The sequence below is a fragment of the Syngnathus floridae genome, chromosome 17, assembly GCF_059516105.1.
Source record: "Syngnathus floridae isolate MCC-2025c chromosome 17, RoL_Sflo_1.0, whole genome shotgun sequence".
Lineage (NCBI taxonomy): Eukaryota > Metazoa > Chordata > Actinopteri > Syngnathiformes > Syngnathidae > Syngnathus > Syngnathus floridae.
The window spans coordinates 9,474,570-9,492,447 of record NC_142429.1 but is presented as its reverse complement, the minus strand read 5'-3'; the positions used below and the strand labels follow the sequence as shown (position 1 = coordinate 9,492,447).

The 17,878-nt window shown below is 44.6% G+C and overlaps 2 protein-coding genes across 3 annotated transcripts; both read right to left on the bottom strand.

Moving 5' to 3' along the window:
- Nucleotides 1-61: 61 nt before the first annotated feature.
- Nucleotides 62-6,558, bottom strand: LOC148384325 (casein kinase I). Its single transcript, XM_088358302.1, has 11 exons — nt 6,356-6,558; nt 4,118-4,208; nt 3,901-4,011; nt 3,321-3,469; nt 3,018-3,246; nt 2,654-2,824; nt 2,418-2,566; nt 2,144-2,339; nt 1,930-2,069; nt 1,763-1,831; nt 62-1,679 (listed from the first exon to the last, which is right to left on the bottom strand). The coding sequence occupies exons 2-10, from the start codon at nt 4,191-4,193 to the stop codon at nt 1,799-1,801; spliced, it is 1,254 nt and encodes a 417-aa protein (XP_088214428.1). The 5' UTR covers nt 4,194-4,208; nt 6,356-6,558; the 3' UTR covers nt 62-1,679; nt 1,763-1,798.
- Nucleotides 6,559-6,970: 412 nt separating this feature from the next.
- Nucleotides 6,971-17,796, bottom strand: tnrc6bb.1 (trinucleotide repeat containing adaptor 6Bb.1). Of its 2 annotated transcripts, none has more exons than XM_088358593.1 (21): nt 17,467-17,796; nt 16,674-16,761; nt 16,581-16,602; nt 15,805-16,242; nt 13,111-15,699; nt 12,898-13,044; nt 12,624-12,808; nt 12,440-12,502; nt 12,165-12,323; nt 11,877-12,014; nt 11,596-11,778; nt 11,350-11,463; nt 11,087-11,282; nt 10,834-10,989; nt 10,529-10,603; nt 10,318-10,464; nt 9,970-10,062; nt 9,646-9,864; nt 9,484-9,554; nt 9,115-9,254; nt 6,971-8,882 (listed from the first exon to the last, which is right to left on the bottom strand). In XM_088358593.1, the coding sequence occupies exons 2-21, from the start codon at nt 16,728-16,730 to the stop codon at nt 8,315-8,317; spliced, it is 5,760 nt and encodes a 1,919-aa protein (XP_088214719.1). In that variant the 5' UTR covers nt 16,731-16,761; nt 17,467-17,796; the 3' UTR covers nt 6,971-8,314. The 2 variants fall into 2 exon arrangements, with proteins under 2 accessions (XP_088214719.1, XP_088214720.1); XM_088358594.1 differs by having other exon boundaries at nt 11,087-11,264; nt 17,467-17,795.
- Between the last annotated feature and the right edge of the window lie 82 nt (nt 17,797-17,878).

Genomic DNA, 17,878 nt, shown 5'->3' with positions numbered 1-17,878 from the left:
TATATTATTCTAGTGGAAGACATTCAATTTACTCATTACAGATGAAATAAAGTCTACAAAATTGTGAGATTCAGTTTTATTACTTCATAAAATATACACAAATACTGTTGTAAATAAAGTGTTAAAGAACTGTACAAGATATCAGTACACAATACATAAAGTGAAATTCTGTCACTTTAACCTATTTCTTAACCCCCCCCCCAACACACGCACACATATACAACAGTTACACTGCCACTGGGTCATGGCGCCCTGTACAAAAGTAAATTACACACAGTACCAAGCTATTTACACATCCCTGCAATGAAGTCAGTTAGTTTCATCTTAATGACATCATCAAAATTGCAGAGGTTTAAAAACAAAAAAAAAACAAAAAGGTGACATCAAGCACTGGACTTAATCTGCAGGGGGGAATTATACAAAGCCCTGTATTTGAAAAAGGTGATCTGACAGCATTTGAAGGGAAGAAAAAGAGAAACCAAGACAAACATGGCACGAGTGACTCCCGGTGACAAACTGAAAGATACATTTTTCAAAATAACAGTTGAACATAAATAGGTAAAAGAAAAACAAGCCAAAAGACACAAAATGACCTTTGACCTCTTAGATCAGTCGAACTCTCACAAGCAAAAAACGTTGAAACACACACATTACACATCCGTGACCCAGCTGGCAGAGCAACATTGATGTCCAAAATGTAGTACTTTAAATACTAAAACGTTTTAACTCATCCCATTAATTTGTGTTTCTCTACTTTACATCTTAAAACAGAAAACACATTTTGGCTTTTACGTCAAAATTTTAAAAAAAAATATTTACAGTGATGTAAACATAAAAAAATGGATGCCCGCCCCTACCCAAATCATCCCTAATGGGGTCTGCCAACTCCCCTATTTTCTCTGAAGGTAGAAATAATAATTAAAAAAACATTTAACAGTAAGATCATAAAAATTGCAGCCATATTTGTTGGTTACAACAGGATGCAACGGTGTCTGGTCATTTCTTGAGGATGCCTTAGGAGTGTTTTTTTTTTTTTTTTTTTCCCTCCCCCAACAACTATGGTGACAGATAACTTGCATTTAAGAGAATAGAGTACACAAGTGACAAGAAAGAAATCGATACTGGATCATTTGAATGGTTTGCTATTCGAGGGCCAATAACTTACGAAAAATGAGATCTAGCAACTCGCAGGAAACGGAAATCGGAGCTGAAACGAGACTTTTAAAACCTCTTGTGTCCTTCCTAAGCTTACCATCCCTGACTTCCCTTTTCAACTATTCCCCGAAGAAGGGCTTCAATCTCCACTAAGACTAAATAAAAAAAAAAAAAAAACAGGGTTGACTTTTGCAACAAAACATGCTAACGCCCGTCATCCTTTTACTTCTGTTTTCAAAAGTTCCTCTCATTTAACAGACAGAAAGCTTGTTGTGGAAAATGGGGGGGGGGCAATCACAAGCAACCATGATGTAGCACTGTCACTTTTTGCATCGGCATGATGATGAGCCAGGGTTCCGCCAAGGTTTCATAAAAGACTGGATGCTGGCTACTATAAAAAGTACTTCCCTGGATCCTGTCGGAATTTGCTGTACTTTTCCAAAGATCCATGTGTCCATTGGCATCAATCTTTTCGTTAGTTGGAGTAAAAATGCAGGAAAGGAGCAGAGCAACAAAAAGTAGCCCTGCAATAAAAATAATTCATCACGTGTATTAATTAAATCGTGCGCTTCTTCAATCATCACATAAATCATCATGAAGAACTGACCTGTCACTTTCAGGTTCATGCAGAGCCAAGGAGATTTTATTTGCCCATGTGCTCGAATGGCACGCTCACCTGTGCAGAGAGTAAACATTTGACTCAAGAGAAGTACAGTCGCTTCCGGTGAAGGGAGAATTGTGAGTGTGTGTGTTTTGAGTCCTGTATCTTCTCACCTGTGACGTGGAAATCCTGGATTGGTCGTGACGGGCTGTAAGGTCAGAGGACGACACATTAGCCGGAGCCCCCCGGTGGAGCCGCATGCTCACCTTCCTTTCCCTCTCTGCGCGAGAAATGGCACGAGGTGATGTGTTTCCTGAAAATAAAGGATTGTTTAATACAAGCTGGAAACATCAGTTGGAGATGTTGGTAATTCAAGGTCCAACTCACCGGACTGTTGGACACGTGATGCAGGGTTGGAGATGGCCTGGTCTGGTCCGTTTCTGACCCGGTTAGCGGGTCCGGGGTTAGGACCGGGAGGGAGACCTCGTGCTGCAGAGCCTCTAGGAGCAACACCGATCCGATCGTCCCTCTCATCCCCGGTCCTCCTCTCCCGGTCTCCGTCTTCAGTCGTTCGGGTGGCCCCCTGAAAGACAAGACCGGACACACGTTTAAATTGTTTTTTTTTCTTTTTAAAATAAAAACATCCAAGTGCTCAACTTACAAATTTAAGCATATTCCAGTCAAAGACATAATCATAGGAGAAGCCCTGCCGGTGGAAGAGATTTCTGAAGAGCTGTCGCAGGTAGGAGTAATCTGGTTTGTCATCAAATCGGAGCGATCGGCAAAAATTCAGGTATGTGGAGAACTCCGCTGTCGAGAGAACAAAAATAAAACTTACATGCTTTGAGGTTCTTTTGGTTCAATGTAAAATGATAGAAAAAAAAAATCATCACTTACAAGGGTATCCTCTGCAAAGGACTTCGATCGGCGTTGACATTTTCTTCTCGCTGATCCGTTCATACTTCTGTCTCTTGGTAGCAGCCTTCAGGCCTTGCCAGGGCAAAGAGCCCAGGTTGAAATACATGAGGACGTAACCGAGGGACTCCAAGTCATCGCGTCTGGATTGCTCTGGAAAAAAAAGTTTCAAAGACTTAAGAGCTGCACTAAGACATGTTTTCGTCCACTAGGTCGGCTTCGGCGCTAAATTGTGTTAAGAGCCAGATGTCACGATGTCCGAGAACGCAATCTTTCATAAATTGAGAAGAATGCGTGTAAACAACAAGACTGAAGGAGCATTCAATCGAGTTGATGTGCTGTTTACCAATTCCAAGATGCGTGTTGATCGACGCGTAGCGAGCTGTGCCCGTCAGGTTCTTGTTCTCCCTGTAGGGGATGTGCTGGTGTGTGCGGGCATCTCGATACTTTTTGGCCAGACCGAAGTCGATGATGTACACGAGATTTCCCTTCTTGCCGAGCCCCATCAAGAAGTTATCTGGTTTGACATCTCGGTGGATGAAATTCTTGGAGTGGATATACTCGATGCGGCTTATCTAAAGATGGGCGAGAGAAGGAAACGGATAAATTGAACTCATAACAGCAATTTTATTTTTTTTTTTAGTCCTACCATTTGGTCTGCCAAAAGCAGGACGGTCTTTAGGCTGAACTTTCGGGAGCAGAAGTTGAAAAGATCTTCAAGACTGGGACCAAGAAGCTCCATCACCATCACATTGTAGTCTCCTTCTGCACCACACCACTTTATCGATGGAATTCCCACTAGAAAGACCAAATACAGCATAAATTGATTCCAACGCAATGTTTTTAGAATCTTTTTTTTTTGGGAAACACATTTACCAACAGTGGTGGCTTAAAACCATACTTCTGGCCACATTTAGTTTTACCGTCCCCCAAAAAATGAAAAACAACTTGATGCTATTGTCACGTATACTCGTCGAGTAAACAAGAGATTTCATGGAACGCTATTTGTGGTCGCTCAGAGCTCAGTTCCAGAGTGGAAACAATTTCGTCTCTCCAAAATAAAACGCTGTTCTTCATATGTGATAATCTTTCTTAATATAGCTTTACTTTTATAGTGAAAAGCAAAAAGAGTCACCGAGGCCACACGCTCAAGTAAATTAATGAGCATGCAAATGACTTTAACAGTTTTTGGGCGAACAAAAATAAAAAAAGGTGTGTTTTGTTTGCACCTCCTCCTTGCATCATCTTGTAGAACTTGCTCTCAATGTGCAACTGTGGATGTTTGGTCTTCACACATTCAAGTTTGATGGCTACCTCCTCACCAGTGGCAATGTTGGCACCTGAAGGGATCCAAAGAAGTCAACGTCAGGTAGGAGAACAAACTGGACATTTAGAAAGTGGAAAGTATGAAGAGGGGGGAAAAAAAAAGCATCCTTTTCTACTTACCAAGGTAAATATCGCCAAAGGAACCGCTACCTATTTTCCGCCCGAGCCGATATTTGTTCCCCACTCTGAGCTCCATGATTGCAAGCAGTCACTGTGATTAAAAAAAAAAAAAAACTTAGAGATGATGAGAAGAAAAATAAGTAACTTTTACCTCAGTTATCCAAATTTTAAAAAGTAACTCGAGTGCCGCTATGCAACAAAGTAGTGGAAACAAGTGAACGAGTGGAACGCATCAATACGAGCAGAATTAGTAGGAGAACTGAGCCGGATGAGTAGATCAGCAAACAGCTGTCTGCCCTCCAGTCCTGCACGAATAGATTTGTAGGGAAGCTGGGCGGGGTTGGGGGGGCAGTGAGATCAGCAAAAACAAGGGCGGGGGGAAAAAGAAACAACAAAACGTGGGCTCGGCAGAATTTGCAGTTGCCAATTGGAAGAGAAGTTTGGAGGGGGGGGGGGGGACAGAATGAAAACTTGGCACGGAAGAAAAAAATGTGGCCCTGCATGCGACGTTAGAGCAAGATCATCATTTTTTTTTGCAGAACTTTTTCAGAACCAGGCTTCTGCACGACACACCTTGGCGATGTGACGGAAACAAACCCGTGCCGTATATAGAACGTGGTCGAGTGTGTTGACTTGTTCCAAATTTGCCACTGCAGCACATTCAAAAATACACTTCCAGGCAGCCTCAGGACTTTACAATGACCTATTGACAAATGAGCAAGGTCGGGAAATTGATTTGGAGTTATCATCTATACATTTTTGACAGATCATCTTCAAGATTAAGATTGGCGGTTTGTAACCAGCAGAGTTTTGAGTCTCAATTATGACGACCATCACAACTGAGCATCAACATCAGATGATACGACATTTAAAAATGGAGGCCACGAAAAGACCCCCCACCCCGATGGATTTCATTTTTCACAAAGTGAAACAATAAGTAACCATTTAGTAACGTGGTAGAGGATCGGTGACACACACTTTTGCACAGCTCATTTGAGATCAGCTCTAGTTTATTACTTAATTATACTTAATTATAAGAAAATAGGGCATTAAAACTCCGGTGATTCAACATTGATATTTCTATTTTTAAGGACAATTCACACAGCAGATGTCATCTGACAAGTCGTGGAACAGGTTTCTTAACAGGTTCCATTATGGCTATTATTAAATTTAATATTCGTGTCAAAAAATGATGCAATAATCCAAACTTTTAATACTACATAAGGACATTAAATTGTTAAAAGTTGTGTGGATAAATTGATACTTAAAAAAAAATTAAATGTATGGTGAGTCATGTGGCCTTTAGTCCTTCCACCTGCATTAGTGATATGCGAGGTTTGCTAAGTTGCACCAGACGGAACTTTTTAATTTTTATTTCAGATTTCTCTGTATTAATTTTTTTTTTAAAGGCTATTGTGGGAAACCTCAACAGGACAATAGCCAGGTTACATTTTAGTTCTTATTTACAGGCCACTCTAGTTGAGGGAGTTCCTGCAAACTAAATCTCAAAAGCAAAATCACCAAGAGGTTCTAGTGGTTTGTCTGGTGATCTTTAAGTAGAAAAGATTTACCAAAAAAAGAAAGGGAGGAAAAAAAAAATCAAATGTCACAGCTCTAAAGCCAAAGGATTTCACAATCATCAACGAAAATCTGTACCGCAACGCCTCTCACTCAGCTGTCATTCCAATAACAACTTCGATTACAAACTCGACAATCAATTCTTGTCATAGATCTATAAAATACAACACATGTACTGTGTCTATTGCTAAACGCTAGCTAAGAGTTAGTTACTATGTTACCGATTTTACGACCGATTTTACGAATCGTAACATTTTGGTGACAAATGTCAACAGCTTCCTCCAGGTGTAAAGAGACATGTAGAAAATTTTATATAAATGTTTGAAAATGACTTTTAATAACGAACAATAGGTGTCAATCCACCGTTAGCTATGAGAAGTAAGCTAGCGTTACTTAGTGGTGGGTTAGCCAAAACCTTGATACGTAACAATTGCACCATCTCATCAATATCAGCGTTACATTTGAAACGTCATTATTTCCACGTTTTGTATTTTATATTTAAACCGCACCCATTCCTCCACCAGACTAGGTTGATAGACATGGCCATCTTACGTGCCCCCTCCCCCTATGCTGCTAAGCCGTGAATAGTAGACTCTGATTCGGCCAAAATCGGGCCCCTTTTCCCCCCTGGTTTCTCCGGTTCTGGAAGCGTCCACTTACCCGATATTAGATTCGTTTGAAAGGTGGTTTTCTCAAGATGATGTCCAGGTAGCTGTCAGGCGGGTAGGGGCCTTGGTTGAGGAGGATTGGAGCGGATTCTCGCGGCTCTCATTCCCCCCAGCTCACGGCTCTGTCGTCGGTTGCACTCCCTGTTGATAGTCCCCGAGAAGCTCCAGTGGCACTCGCAGCCGTCCTCCCGCCTCCCCCGTTACTTAAGCGTTGATGACGTCATCCTCCCCGACGTCAAGGCACGGGTTTTTAAGGAACAACGCACACATTTGACCCCTTTATACACGAATTGATGCATAAACTACAAATTTTTCACTCGATCGTCATTCGTAATCTTGACGAACTCTCCGTAGTCAACTATTCAAGAATGCAAATCGGGTAAATAGTTTCTAGTGTGCATAAATTATCCAAAGTATGTAGTTAAGAAGGGTGTGAATATTTTATTCGATTAAGTACAGTCGGGTGACGTAGGTTGTTAAATCAGATTTGCCCCCCCCCCTGCTTAATCAATGAATTAACGTCAGAGTCACTGTGGTGTCATTTGCAAGGTCAATATATATGTAAGCAATATATAAAGGAATTAAAAATAAAATTGAACCTACAATGCACATTTAAAACAAGCCAATACTTTATTAATATTGTTCTCATTAGTTTAAATATGTTTTCCTTTGTAAAATCTCGAAACAGAAAAAAAAAAAACACTGAACAGGAGTGTTAAAGCCTGTCTTAATTTAAAACAAATACACATCATCAGAACATTACAAACATATGGTAACTCTGCATTTGTAAACAACCCAACCCACCCCCTCCGCACAGTTTGATAAGATTTGGCATTTCCATTTTTTTTTTCCTCCCCCCCTACGCATATGCCTTGACCTGTTTGTCTCATTAAAACGTTTTATCTTGAATTATTGCAGTTTGGACAAGAAAAATCTAACTCCACTAAAAACCACTTCTAATAAGTGAAAAAAAAAAAGCATTAGTGCCAATATTCTTAACACAGTCAGCAGTACAACGAACACACAAAACAATTTGTATAGACCTTCTGTATAGTAAGCAGCCTTGCCTGCATTTCGGACAGGCAGTAACATGCACACACACACACTCACACACACGCACACAAATGAACAGTGGTGGTTTAATCCACGTACTTGGTCTCAGTCCCACTCACACGTGTCCATAGTGTGGTAGATACTGTATCCACACATGGAGAAATGCAACAAAGCCTCAATTGAACATTTATCACTGCAACAGTAACCAACATATTCAAGAGATAATAACAAGAGTGCGCAAGGTAAAACAGTAGGAGGTCCGCATTTTGAAAACAAAAAACAATATGTTCACAATTCCAAAAAATTAAAGCCTTACCATAAACTGGAAAAATATAAACAAACTTGACATACGCAGTAAGATGCAGTTCTGCTGATTGCATGGGTTTGAATTTTTTTTTTTCGTGTGTGTGAAAACAAATCGCGCTTCTCACATCGGTTTGAAGTTTTCTTCTCCAATGAAAAGGTAATGCTGTGTACGGTGCCCTTCTTTCAAAAGGTGCATCTGAATTTTGGTGTTGTGAATGTAAATCTATTCAAAAGTCTTCCGTGTTACTAAGCACAAATACAGTCGAGTCTTTCAGACTTACCATTCGTATTCAGTTTTCAAGTCTAAGCAGTTGAAATCTTCATCTGTGGAAAAAAAGGCTGTATACAACTAACAGTCCCTGCGTTTATTTATATATATATAATAGCTTAAGTCTGGCCACAAGAATGTGTGTAAGCATGTCTCACTTTTTTTTCTTTATGCGTGAGCACATTGATATGCAAACAATGTATATGTGTGTGTGGAACATTAATATATGCATATCTGTAAATGTGTTGATGTGCTATCGTAAATACATCACGTTATCCCAGTGTATGCAGAATCAGTGTGTCCGAACCTACGACAGGGTGAGATTCAGATCGAATCGGCTCCACCGCCCAGCAAATCGTCCGGCAGCAAAGCAGCGGGACTGTCCATTTGGTGCCTCTCCTCCATTTGCGGTGCCCCCCACAGACTGCCGCCGTGGTATCCTGCAGCCATGCCGCCCCAAAGTCCGGACCTCCCAGATTCTGCTCCACCCACACTGCCCACCCCTCCTGCTCCATTGGCGCTCCACTGGGAGAAAATCCCCAACCCGGGTCCTTGGGCTGGGGTTTCGGAACAGCTACTTGTACCGTCGAGACCCTGCCAACCGGAACTCGGGGACAATACGCCGCTCGGACCTACGGCGCCGCTTTCCACCCCGCCGCCGCTTCCATCTCCACCTGAGATGCTGCTCGCTACTGCCCCGTCGCTTCTTGGAGAGCTGGCGTCGCTTTGGGTCACCGCGGTGCTGGTTCCGGGTGAAGCCTGCGTACCGGCAGATGCTGCCCCTCCCGTGCCGGTCACATCGGCGCCGGCGGCCTGGCAATGTGCAAAATAGTGAGCAACTTCTTCCTCACTCAGGAACTCTGCCAGGATTGTGGTGTTGCCCAGTACACACCTAGAAAGAAAGGAGATACGAGTCGTTTTAGAATCCTTTTCTGAATGACAAGACCTTTAAATGATGCCCTATTATGACTCATTTGCCACTGTCATGCTTCTAACAGGATTTTTTTTTTTTTTAAACATTCTGCTGTTGGCTACTGCAACCAGCAAATTTTCAATATTTACGTTATGTTCGAGACAAAAATATTTGGGGGATGACAGATTGCATTAGTGTTGGATCAACTTACATGTGTAATGCACCCTGGGCCTTGGCTGCCTCATGACGGCTGCTGTAGCGAATGAGAGCGTTGCCCTGGGTAAGGCCAAGGTGAAAGGTCAGAAGGGGACCATGCTGCATGCAGATCGTCTTAAGCGTGGAGCCATCGATCTACGGGGAAAAAAGAACAGGAACCTGATTGAGGTATGTGCAAAGAGAGAAATACGTGCGCAAAGATGATCATAATCATAACAATATGTCTAACTTCACAATCCAAGAAGATGTCTGGTCTTGTTTGAAAATGGAGATGAATGAAAGACTCGGGGGTTTAACATGTTCTGACTCAACAAGGATTCATCATTTTGGTCTTTGGAATGAAATAGTTTTTGATCCCCCTTACTTGTGGTGTCAGATTGCTCAACAGCAACCAGGAACTGCCTCTTGATGCCACACCATCACTCCAAGCTGTGCCTACAAAAAAAAAAAAAGGCAAATATGTGAACACGACATATATGAATAACGAATTTACCTTAGCTTCTAGGCTCGAGTCAAATTACAGTACCTGGCCCAAATCTTGAGTCTTGCTTAACACCACCACCCCCACCCCAGCCCCGGGCTGTCCGTGGGCCTACACTTCCCCAAGGAGAGGGCGTTCCTTGCTTCTGATTGGTTAAGCCGGGAGGGGGGCGTGGCAGCTGTGAGCTGTTGCGATTGGCCTTCCACCACTTACTTTGTCCGATGGGATCCGGGGGCCAACTGGACTTGTATTCCGAGTACTTTGCTGCGGAGAAAAGGGGTGGTGTGGAAAATATGATGTCAGATTTGTATTGCATAACCTCAACACCAATAAGCAAAAACTAAATTTATGAACAAATATTCAAATTACCTGTACTGTGTGCTTTACTGAGCGGGTTATCTGAGGCACTGTAGGGCCAGGCACCATGTGAAGGCAGTGAGGTGTTGAGGGCAGGATTTGGCCCTGTTCAAAATAAATCAGAGTATTGATGTGCTGCAGTTATAACGGCGAAAGGTAAAAACAGGCAGCAGGCCTCAACTCTCGCTCATTCTCCGGAGAGAATGGTGGATTTGAGTGTAAAGCGTTTTATTAGGCAGTTTAGGGAGGGATAAAGCCTCCCAACCAGACTTGAGAAAGATTGTCATTTTAAGACCTTGTAATCTACTCTCTCCTTTCAGTACGCACGTGTAGCTTTGCTCGAATCATTTCTCGCCGTACCTATGTTATCTCGCAATAACTGATGATCGGAATCGGTGAGGGTTGGGGGTCCTGGGGAGCCGAGGACACTACTGGAGGTCATGTAGGGGTCGGGATCAGAGTCGGCGCTATTTTGCATTCCGTTCCAGGGGACACCCGGCTGGAACTCTATCATAGAAGAAAAAGATTTATTAATTACTGTTGCCACTCGTTTTATCCATCTAAAACTTACCTGGTGGCCAACTGGATGTGGAAGGCTTGTTGCCCATTTTACTCCCGGGGGTACGCTGCCAGTTTTCTGAGGAGCCTTGAGAGAGAAAACCCAAAAAGAGTCCCTTACTGGAGCCTCCACTCACCTTTCATGCAATAGTTAAAAAATGTGAAATAAAGACAGGCAAATAATACCGTGGCTTGATAGCATTTTGATTCAGAATATTTTTCATTCAATATGGTTCATTAAAATACACTGTCAATGAGGATGAGCTAAAACCAGATTGAGGTGGTAAAAATTCAGTGACAAACCATCTGTTGACCTACCATTTTTGAGAAGCGTTGAGTCAGGGGGAGATGGAGCTGGGGAATGTCCCTCCATCATCCATTTGAAGCGTGACTGCTGCCCTCCAATGTCCTTTATCCCCCCCATCATGGGACTACCGAGTTCCAATCCGGACAGGTTACCACTTGGTGGATATCCTGAAAACAAAAAATATATATATTTAGCGGCATATTTACCTATAAAGAAAACTAGTAGGAATTGATCCACATCTTCTCAATTCCGTGTCGCGCTCACCAGAGTACATCCCCTGCATTTTGGAATGCGGGTCTGATCCGGGAGGTGGATACGAGTCGACCATCGTCTGTTTCGAAAGACTTCCTCCGAGGTGGGAGGGGGATAATTTGGAGCTCCCCGCTGCAACTCCACCGTGTTGATGTCGTTGTTGCTGGAGAATTGCCACGATCCTTGCGAGCTGAGAATCAGAGAAATGCTGGATGAAAAAAAGTGATCGTTACTGCGGTTAGTAGGCAAGAGGTAAATGTCGTCTAATCATTTACCTGCTGTGGATCTGGCTGCTGTCGGAGCGGCTGGGGCTGAGGGAACTTTCGCTGGTTTTGCAGAAGCTGCTGCTGTTGTTGTTGCTGCTGTTGTTGTAGCAAGAGCTGACAAGCCTGTGGGTTTACAAGCAGATTAAGTGAGATAGCATATGGAGGCTTCATAGAAGAAAACAAACAGCATCCATCGTTTCCTACCCGTTGGTATACAAAAAAATTCCGAGTTCAATTTAAAATGTAGTCGTGTACCAGATGGAACTGCTGCACGTGGGGGTAGATGTTGCTAAGCACAGCTAATTGTTGTGGGGAAAGCTGAGGAGGGAACACTCCTCCAGCAACACCCCCGGCTCCACCGACAGAACCGACACCTCCTACTCCTCCAACCACACTGGCACCAGGAGACGGCATCTGCTTCAGCACAGAACCCGGCACCTGCACATCACGGTGAAGGCAACAAGAGCGTGAGAAAACACAAAGTTGAATTGAAAGATCTTCCATGATTCCTTCACTCATAACAAGCCATGCCGGACCTGAGCAGATAGGAATGGATGAGGCACTTGAGCTCGAAGCCCTGGAGATGGGTTCATAGGATGCAAGCCAGGTTGGTGTATCCCTCGGGCTTGATGCATCGCTCCACCACTGCCAACATACATTCCATGGCTACCCATCTGTAGAATCAAAACAGATGATGATGGTGATGCATTCATTTCATTATTTGGACTTTTACACCACGGATTCAAAGAATGATCACATCATCTCATGAAAGGACCAAGACGTGGTGACCCTGCAGATGACCTTTACGAAACAGGTATTCGTACTTTTTCACCATAGGCGCCCACGTCAACAGGACCCAAGTCTTTGGAATTGGACGTGCGATAACCTCCTCCGCTTCTTCCTCCTCTCCGGATGTCCCCGTTGTAGTCGGTCATCCCTCTCTTGTCTCCTTCCAGCTTCTTATCGATGCCAGGGTCTTCACTCTGAGGATGAACAATGATGAAAACAAGTTGAGAGAGGGACACGGTGGTGATCAATACTTTCACGACACCTTTTTTTTTTTTTTTGCATGAGCAAAGAAAGAAAAAAATAATATTACCAGAGGACCCATATTGGAAAACTGCCGTGACATTGGATTTAGCCAGCTGTCTCCACTTCCACCCTTTGGGAAGAACATTACTGTCAGTCATATAACATAACAAAATAATAACTGACACCTCAATATTCTAATATAATCTAATATTAAGAGAAAACATCGACTTGTAAGCTCAAATTTGACTAACCTTCACGTTCCCTCTCCTTCCGCCATGACTCCAGCCTCCAGCGTTATAGGAGGAACTACTTCCTTGGGAGCCGGCGCTATTCCAGATCCCTACGCCGCTGTCATCTTCTTCTTCCCAGCTCGGATGACGGGAGGCCGCTACGGAGCCTTCTCCCTTTGCACCCCAGGTCTCCATTGGCTTGGTACCTTCAACCCAAATGAACAGTTAATACATTTAATTTAGCTATAAAAGACTGACAACTCCTAATGATAATATGTGATCATCTTTTGCTTACTTTTACCAGGGTTAGGCGACATGTTGCCCCAGCTGGAGATTTTCGGATCATCGGAGTCACCCCATCTTGTCGCTGAATCTGAAGTCTGGTTCCAAGCACCTGACCCATTCACAACAGATTGTGTGCCCCCTCCCCACATTCCTGGACCTGCAGATTGATGAAAATGAATATTCCAATTCAATGGACAATAACAAGTCGAGTTGTAATGCTTACCGACTGCAACATTTGCCGAGTTGTTTTGCAAGCCCTGCTGTCGTCTGGGCGGCGGCAGCGTTGACCCCTGCTGACCGTGGCTTTCGCTAGACGAGCCTCGATTTCTGTCCCACAAGTTCACATTTTTGCCACTGTAGTTGGTGGGATCTCCCCAGGCTGAAGTCCCGTCATCAATTTCCATTTTGTGACTCATGGACGGAGGCGAGGGCTCATCCCAGCCGCTGGGTTCCACAGCGTCATCCCCAGAAATTTGGGGAATCGGGCCAGATACCCAGCCCGAACTTTGGTTCTGATTCTTGGGTGGTGGACCCACACTTCCCACATTCTGTCGGTTGTCCCAACCTCCTTGTAGACTTCCTCCTGGTGCGTGGTGTCCCTGTGATTGGTGCTGCTGATTTGGGCTTTTCATTGCGGCTACTTGGTTGTTTGGTGACGGTGCCGCCGTGTGGTGCTTGGAACCCCCCCAGTCGTGTGAAGCTTTAACCACATCTCCCCCTCCCCATCCTCCCCGCTGAGATGCATTTTCATCCTGGTTACCCCAAGAGGACCCATCATCAGAGCTGCTTACACCTCTGATTCGTCCATCTCCCCAGCCACCTCCAGGTTTGGAGTCACTCTGGCCCCAGTCACCCCAACCTTTGCCTCTTTCAGTTCCCTTCCACCCCCCTGGCCCTTTATCTTCTGAGCCTACAGGCCACCTGCTGCTCTGTTCTCCTTTCTCCCTCCAACTGCCTCCTCTATGGTCCCCCCAGTGGTGTTCTTCACCCCATCCTTTGCCCTGGTTATCAGGTGGAGGATCACCCCAACTTATCGCGGCGTTTCCTTGACCGCCGTCCATATCTGATATTCTCGGCTTCTGTGTAATCTCATCCGACATGTGAGAACCACAGTTAACTTGTGAAGCGCCACCATCCCATGAGTCCCTCACAGGAGCAAGGTCACAGTTGACACTATCAGGGTGGCCGCTGACCGACTCATTGTCAGGATTGACCCTGGAGAGGTTCCCGGAACTGCGACTACTGGTGTGCATTGTTCCAGATGACAATGTGGAAGATGAGAGCGTTTTTTCCGTTTGCTTTGCAACTGCATTAGTGGTGTTGAGATCCCAGGCCACGTTCTGACGAATCTGAGTCTGGCCCCAACCCGTGTTGGACAGAACCCTGGGATCCAGGTCAGATCGGTTGAGCATGCCGAGTAAGGCCACTTCAGTATCGGAGGTCTGGTTGGACGGCGCGCGTCCTCCATCCGTTTTTGGCCCGTTACCGCTCCCTTCTCCAACAGTTTCCGTCACATCTCCGCTCGAGGAAGCTGGAGCTTCACTACTGGTGCCTTGTGGCCTTGTGACCGGTTGTGCCACACTTTCGATCCCTTTTTGATTGTCCCAAGCATTTTCCATTGTTGCAAACTTTGGTGATGCCGGTTCTGGCAAAGCTCCAGCCTTGCCGCTCCCACAAGCTCCCGTTGCACTTGCTATTGCTAAGTCATTTGAACTTCTACATTCCTCCTTGTTTCCACGCTCCACTTCTGAGCTCCTGTCTTTCCACACTCCCTGAGATACCGTTTCGATATTTGCGCCGACGTCGCTCCTTCCCCACCCTGTATTGTCACCCTGGTTACCCAATCCCCCTAAATTTGTATCCTGTTCATGGATCCCGGTTTCTCCACCACCCCATTGATCTTCCTGTGAAGCACCTGTTCTTGGAGCAGAGGTCACTGCAGTCAGAGATTTTAAAGAGGAAGAGACAGCAGAGGAGGAAGACAAAGGACCAGACTTATTCACAGTCCCTTCTTCTGCATCAGACTCTCTTTTGTCATCATCTTCTCCATTTGGCCCTGGTCCAACTCGCTGTGCTCCTTCACCTGGGTTTCCCGAGGGATGTTGTTGTTCTGAACTCGTGTTTAATTCTGCCGTCTCTGTGTGCTCGTGAGAGGTGACGCTGACAGGAAGTGGAGAAGTAGCTGAAGTCGATGAAGTCTTCCCCTGCACGAGGGTTGGCCAGGCAGAAGGGTTGACGTTGGGGTTTAAAATGGCACCGGGGAGATTGCTGTTGCCATCTGCGGGACTCTCTTGAGGTCCAGGAAGCAGATGGGAGACTTTGGAATTATAAAATGCTGCTGATCCCAATCCTGCCTCCGCCCGACCGGATGTGGAGGAGCTCCACGTGACGCCGCCAGTCTGAACACATTCATTTTGTGACGCAAAAGAGGAAAGAGGAGAAGAAAAAGGTGGGGAGGGATTGTCCACTTTCCCTGCACTTCCTTCAACTGCTCCTCCTATCTGCTGGAGGTTCTTCTCATGACACGAGGCACTACTGTTTTTGTTACCAGGGTTACCGTCTTGCTCCTGCCCCCCTGCTCCAGATCCTTCAGAACTTAATTTAGCTGTGCCCTGGATGCTGGGCCAGCTGTCCAGATCAGTCCCATCCACGATGATCTTGTCACAACCCTGAGAGGAGGACAGGCTGAAGGACCCTGCCCCCCATGTGGAATTTGCATAAATTGCATTGGTAGAAGATGAAGATGTCGAGAGAGCAGTGACGCATGGTGAGGATGTCGTGTTGGGTGGTGAAGGAGAAGATGAACCCAAATCTAGAAGAAAAACATTTTGCAGAAGTTCGTATTTGATTGGTTAAGCATCTCATCAATTATTTTATTGATACTGTTTATTTTGGGGATTTAAAAAAAAAAAATTACCTGTATCTGTATTTGCATTGGAGTTGTCGGCTTCTTTTGAGGAAAGAGGTGATGTGGCACCCCAGGCACTGCCAACCCCAACCCCACCAGTGCTTTCATCTCCTCCACCTCCCCCGAGCAGCATGGAGGACAGAGGAGGCTGCCCTCTCTTCAGTAGCACTTTGTGGTCCTGCTGGCAGCGAAATCGCGGCGGAACTTCTCGGGACATGTATCGCTGCTGCTGGGAAGTTTGGTTTGCAGAAAGAGAGGAGGAGGAGGGCTGTCCGTTGGCCAAAGCAGTCCGCTGTTTTGCATTGTTCCCGCCACCAGGAGGAACTGGTGCAGAAAGCACAGGGGCACTAGAACTTGGTGGGGAGGGGTCAACAGGGCCAGGGCTGGGGGAGACTGAGGCAGGGCTGGTGGGTTGCTGGGAACAGGAGGGCTTGGTTGATTCTGGCACTGGAACAATAAAGAGTACTTTGGCTCAAGTCAGTGTCAAAGTATAAATGGGCACAATGCCTTTGGCAATGTTCACCGTGATAGCTTTTGTGATTGCTTTCCACCGGACTAACTTGTTCTATTGAAAACAATGTTGTCTTTTCCGCAACAGGTAATAAACTTGCAAAGTTGTTGTTTGGATTATAGCCGCTAGATTGGAAAATTGGTTTCTTATGTAGATAGCACAATTGGCAGCGCTCATGAGAAGCAATGATGAATGAATAGCATATTTGCAGAAGAAAAATTAAACCTATTGAGGCATTATGACAGAGTGGAAACATTTGGAGAATTCTATTTACCTTTGACGTTCAGTTCTGGGACCTAGAAAAAAAAAAGAGCAAATGGTTTAAGGTTAAGAAACACAAAAAGATGAGCAATGAAAAACGATTGACCTTCGGAGAAGTTTCCTTTTTCTTTTTGTCGTCTTTCTTCTTTTTCTTGTCTTCCATTAACTGCGCTTCCCTTTCCAGATGCTCCTGTCTGCGAAGAGAACATAGTACCCGCAAAATAAATCATTGAATATCTAAGAATTATTAAGCAAAAAAAAAAAAGTCTTGCAATGAAAACATTTTTATTCTCAACTTGAAAATGCAATCCTTGAGAACCACACATGCAAATGAAGAATCCTGCAATGGAAATTCAAACCAGCAACGTCCAGATCACTTACGTCCAATACATTAGAAATATATAAATATTATTCATATCATATATAACATATTTAAATATATAAACACACGCTATGAACACGTTGTTGTCCAATGTAACGTTGGATTCTCGGGGCCACCACTGCTCGCTGCCTGCACGCATTGACAGGAAGAGCCCGGGGGCAACGAGGGGGTCATGACCGTCATCTACGCCCGACAGATCCAGTCAGCACGTCAAGTCAATAAACCCGTTACTCAAACCGTGTACCCATTTTGACCTCACTGACACACAGAATAAATTCAGCCACAAAATACAAGCAAAAAATCCATTTAAAGATGACTATTCAGGGGATTTGATCGCCATTATTACAACATGGCATTTATTAATAACTGTTTATGATACACTTGGGTACCGCGTTACAACGCAGTCGAAGCAGACTCCAAAAATCCCTTTGACCTGCGTAACCGCGGAGGTAACAACGACCACATAAACGACAAAAGATGTAAAAATATATTTATATTAGACAAAAGGTTGACTTACCTCGGGAATCACATGGGAATAAAGTGCGTCCCGTGCAAAATATGCTCGCAGACCTACGGGCTAGCTAGGTAAGCTAGCTTAGCGAGCTAGTTCTTCGAGGCTTTCAAGGCTAAGTTGGATAAGAAATGACATCACCAAAACGTGAATTGTAGGAAGGCTAGTATCCTTTTTTGCACGACTGTAGTTCTCAGGCTGTAAACAGAACACACATAATAACCACCAGGTGAGTGACAGACGCTGTAAGATCTGTTAGTTTACTATCGGCCATTTTGCTTCTGTGTGGACTGTGAAGGTTTAGCCAAGCAGCATAACATTTCACTGGCTGGTTGTTGATCACCGAGGGGAGGAGAGATTGTCGTGCTGATAGCGTCCACTAGAGGGAGATGGTGAAATTGAGGTAAACAACAACGGC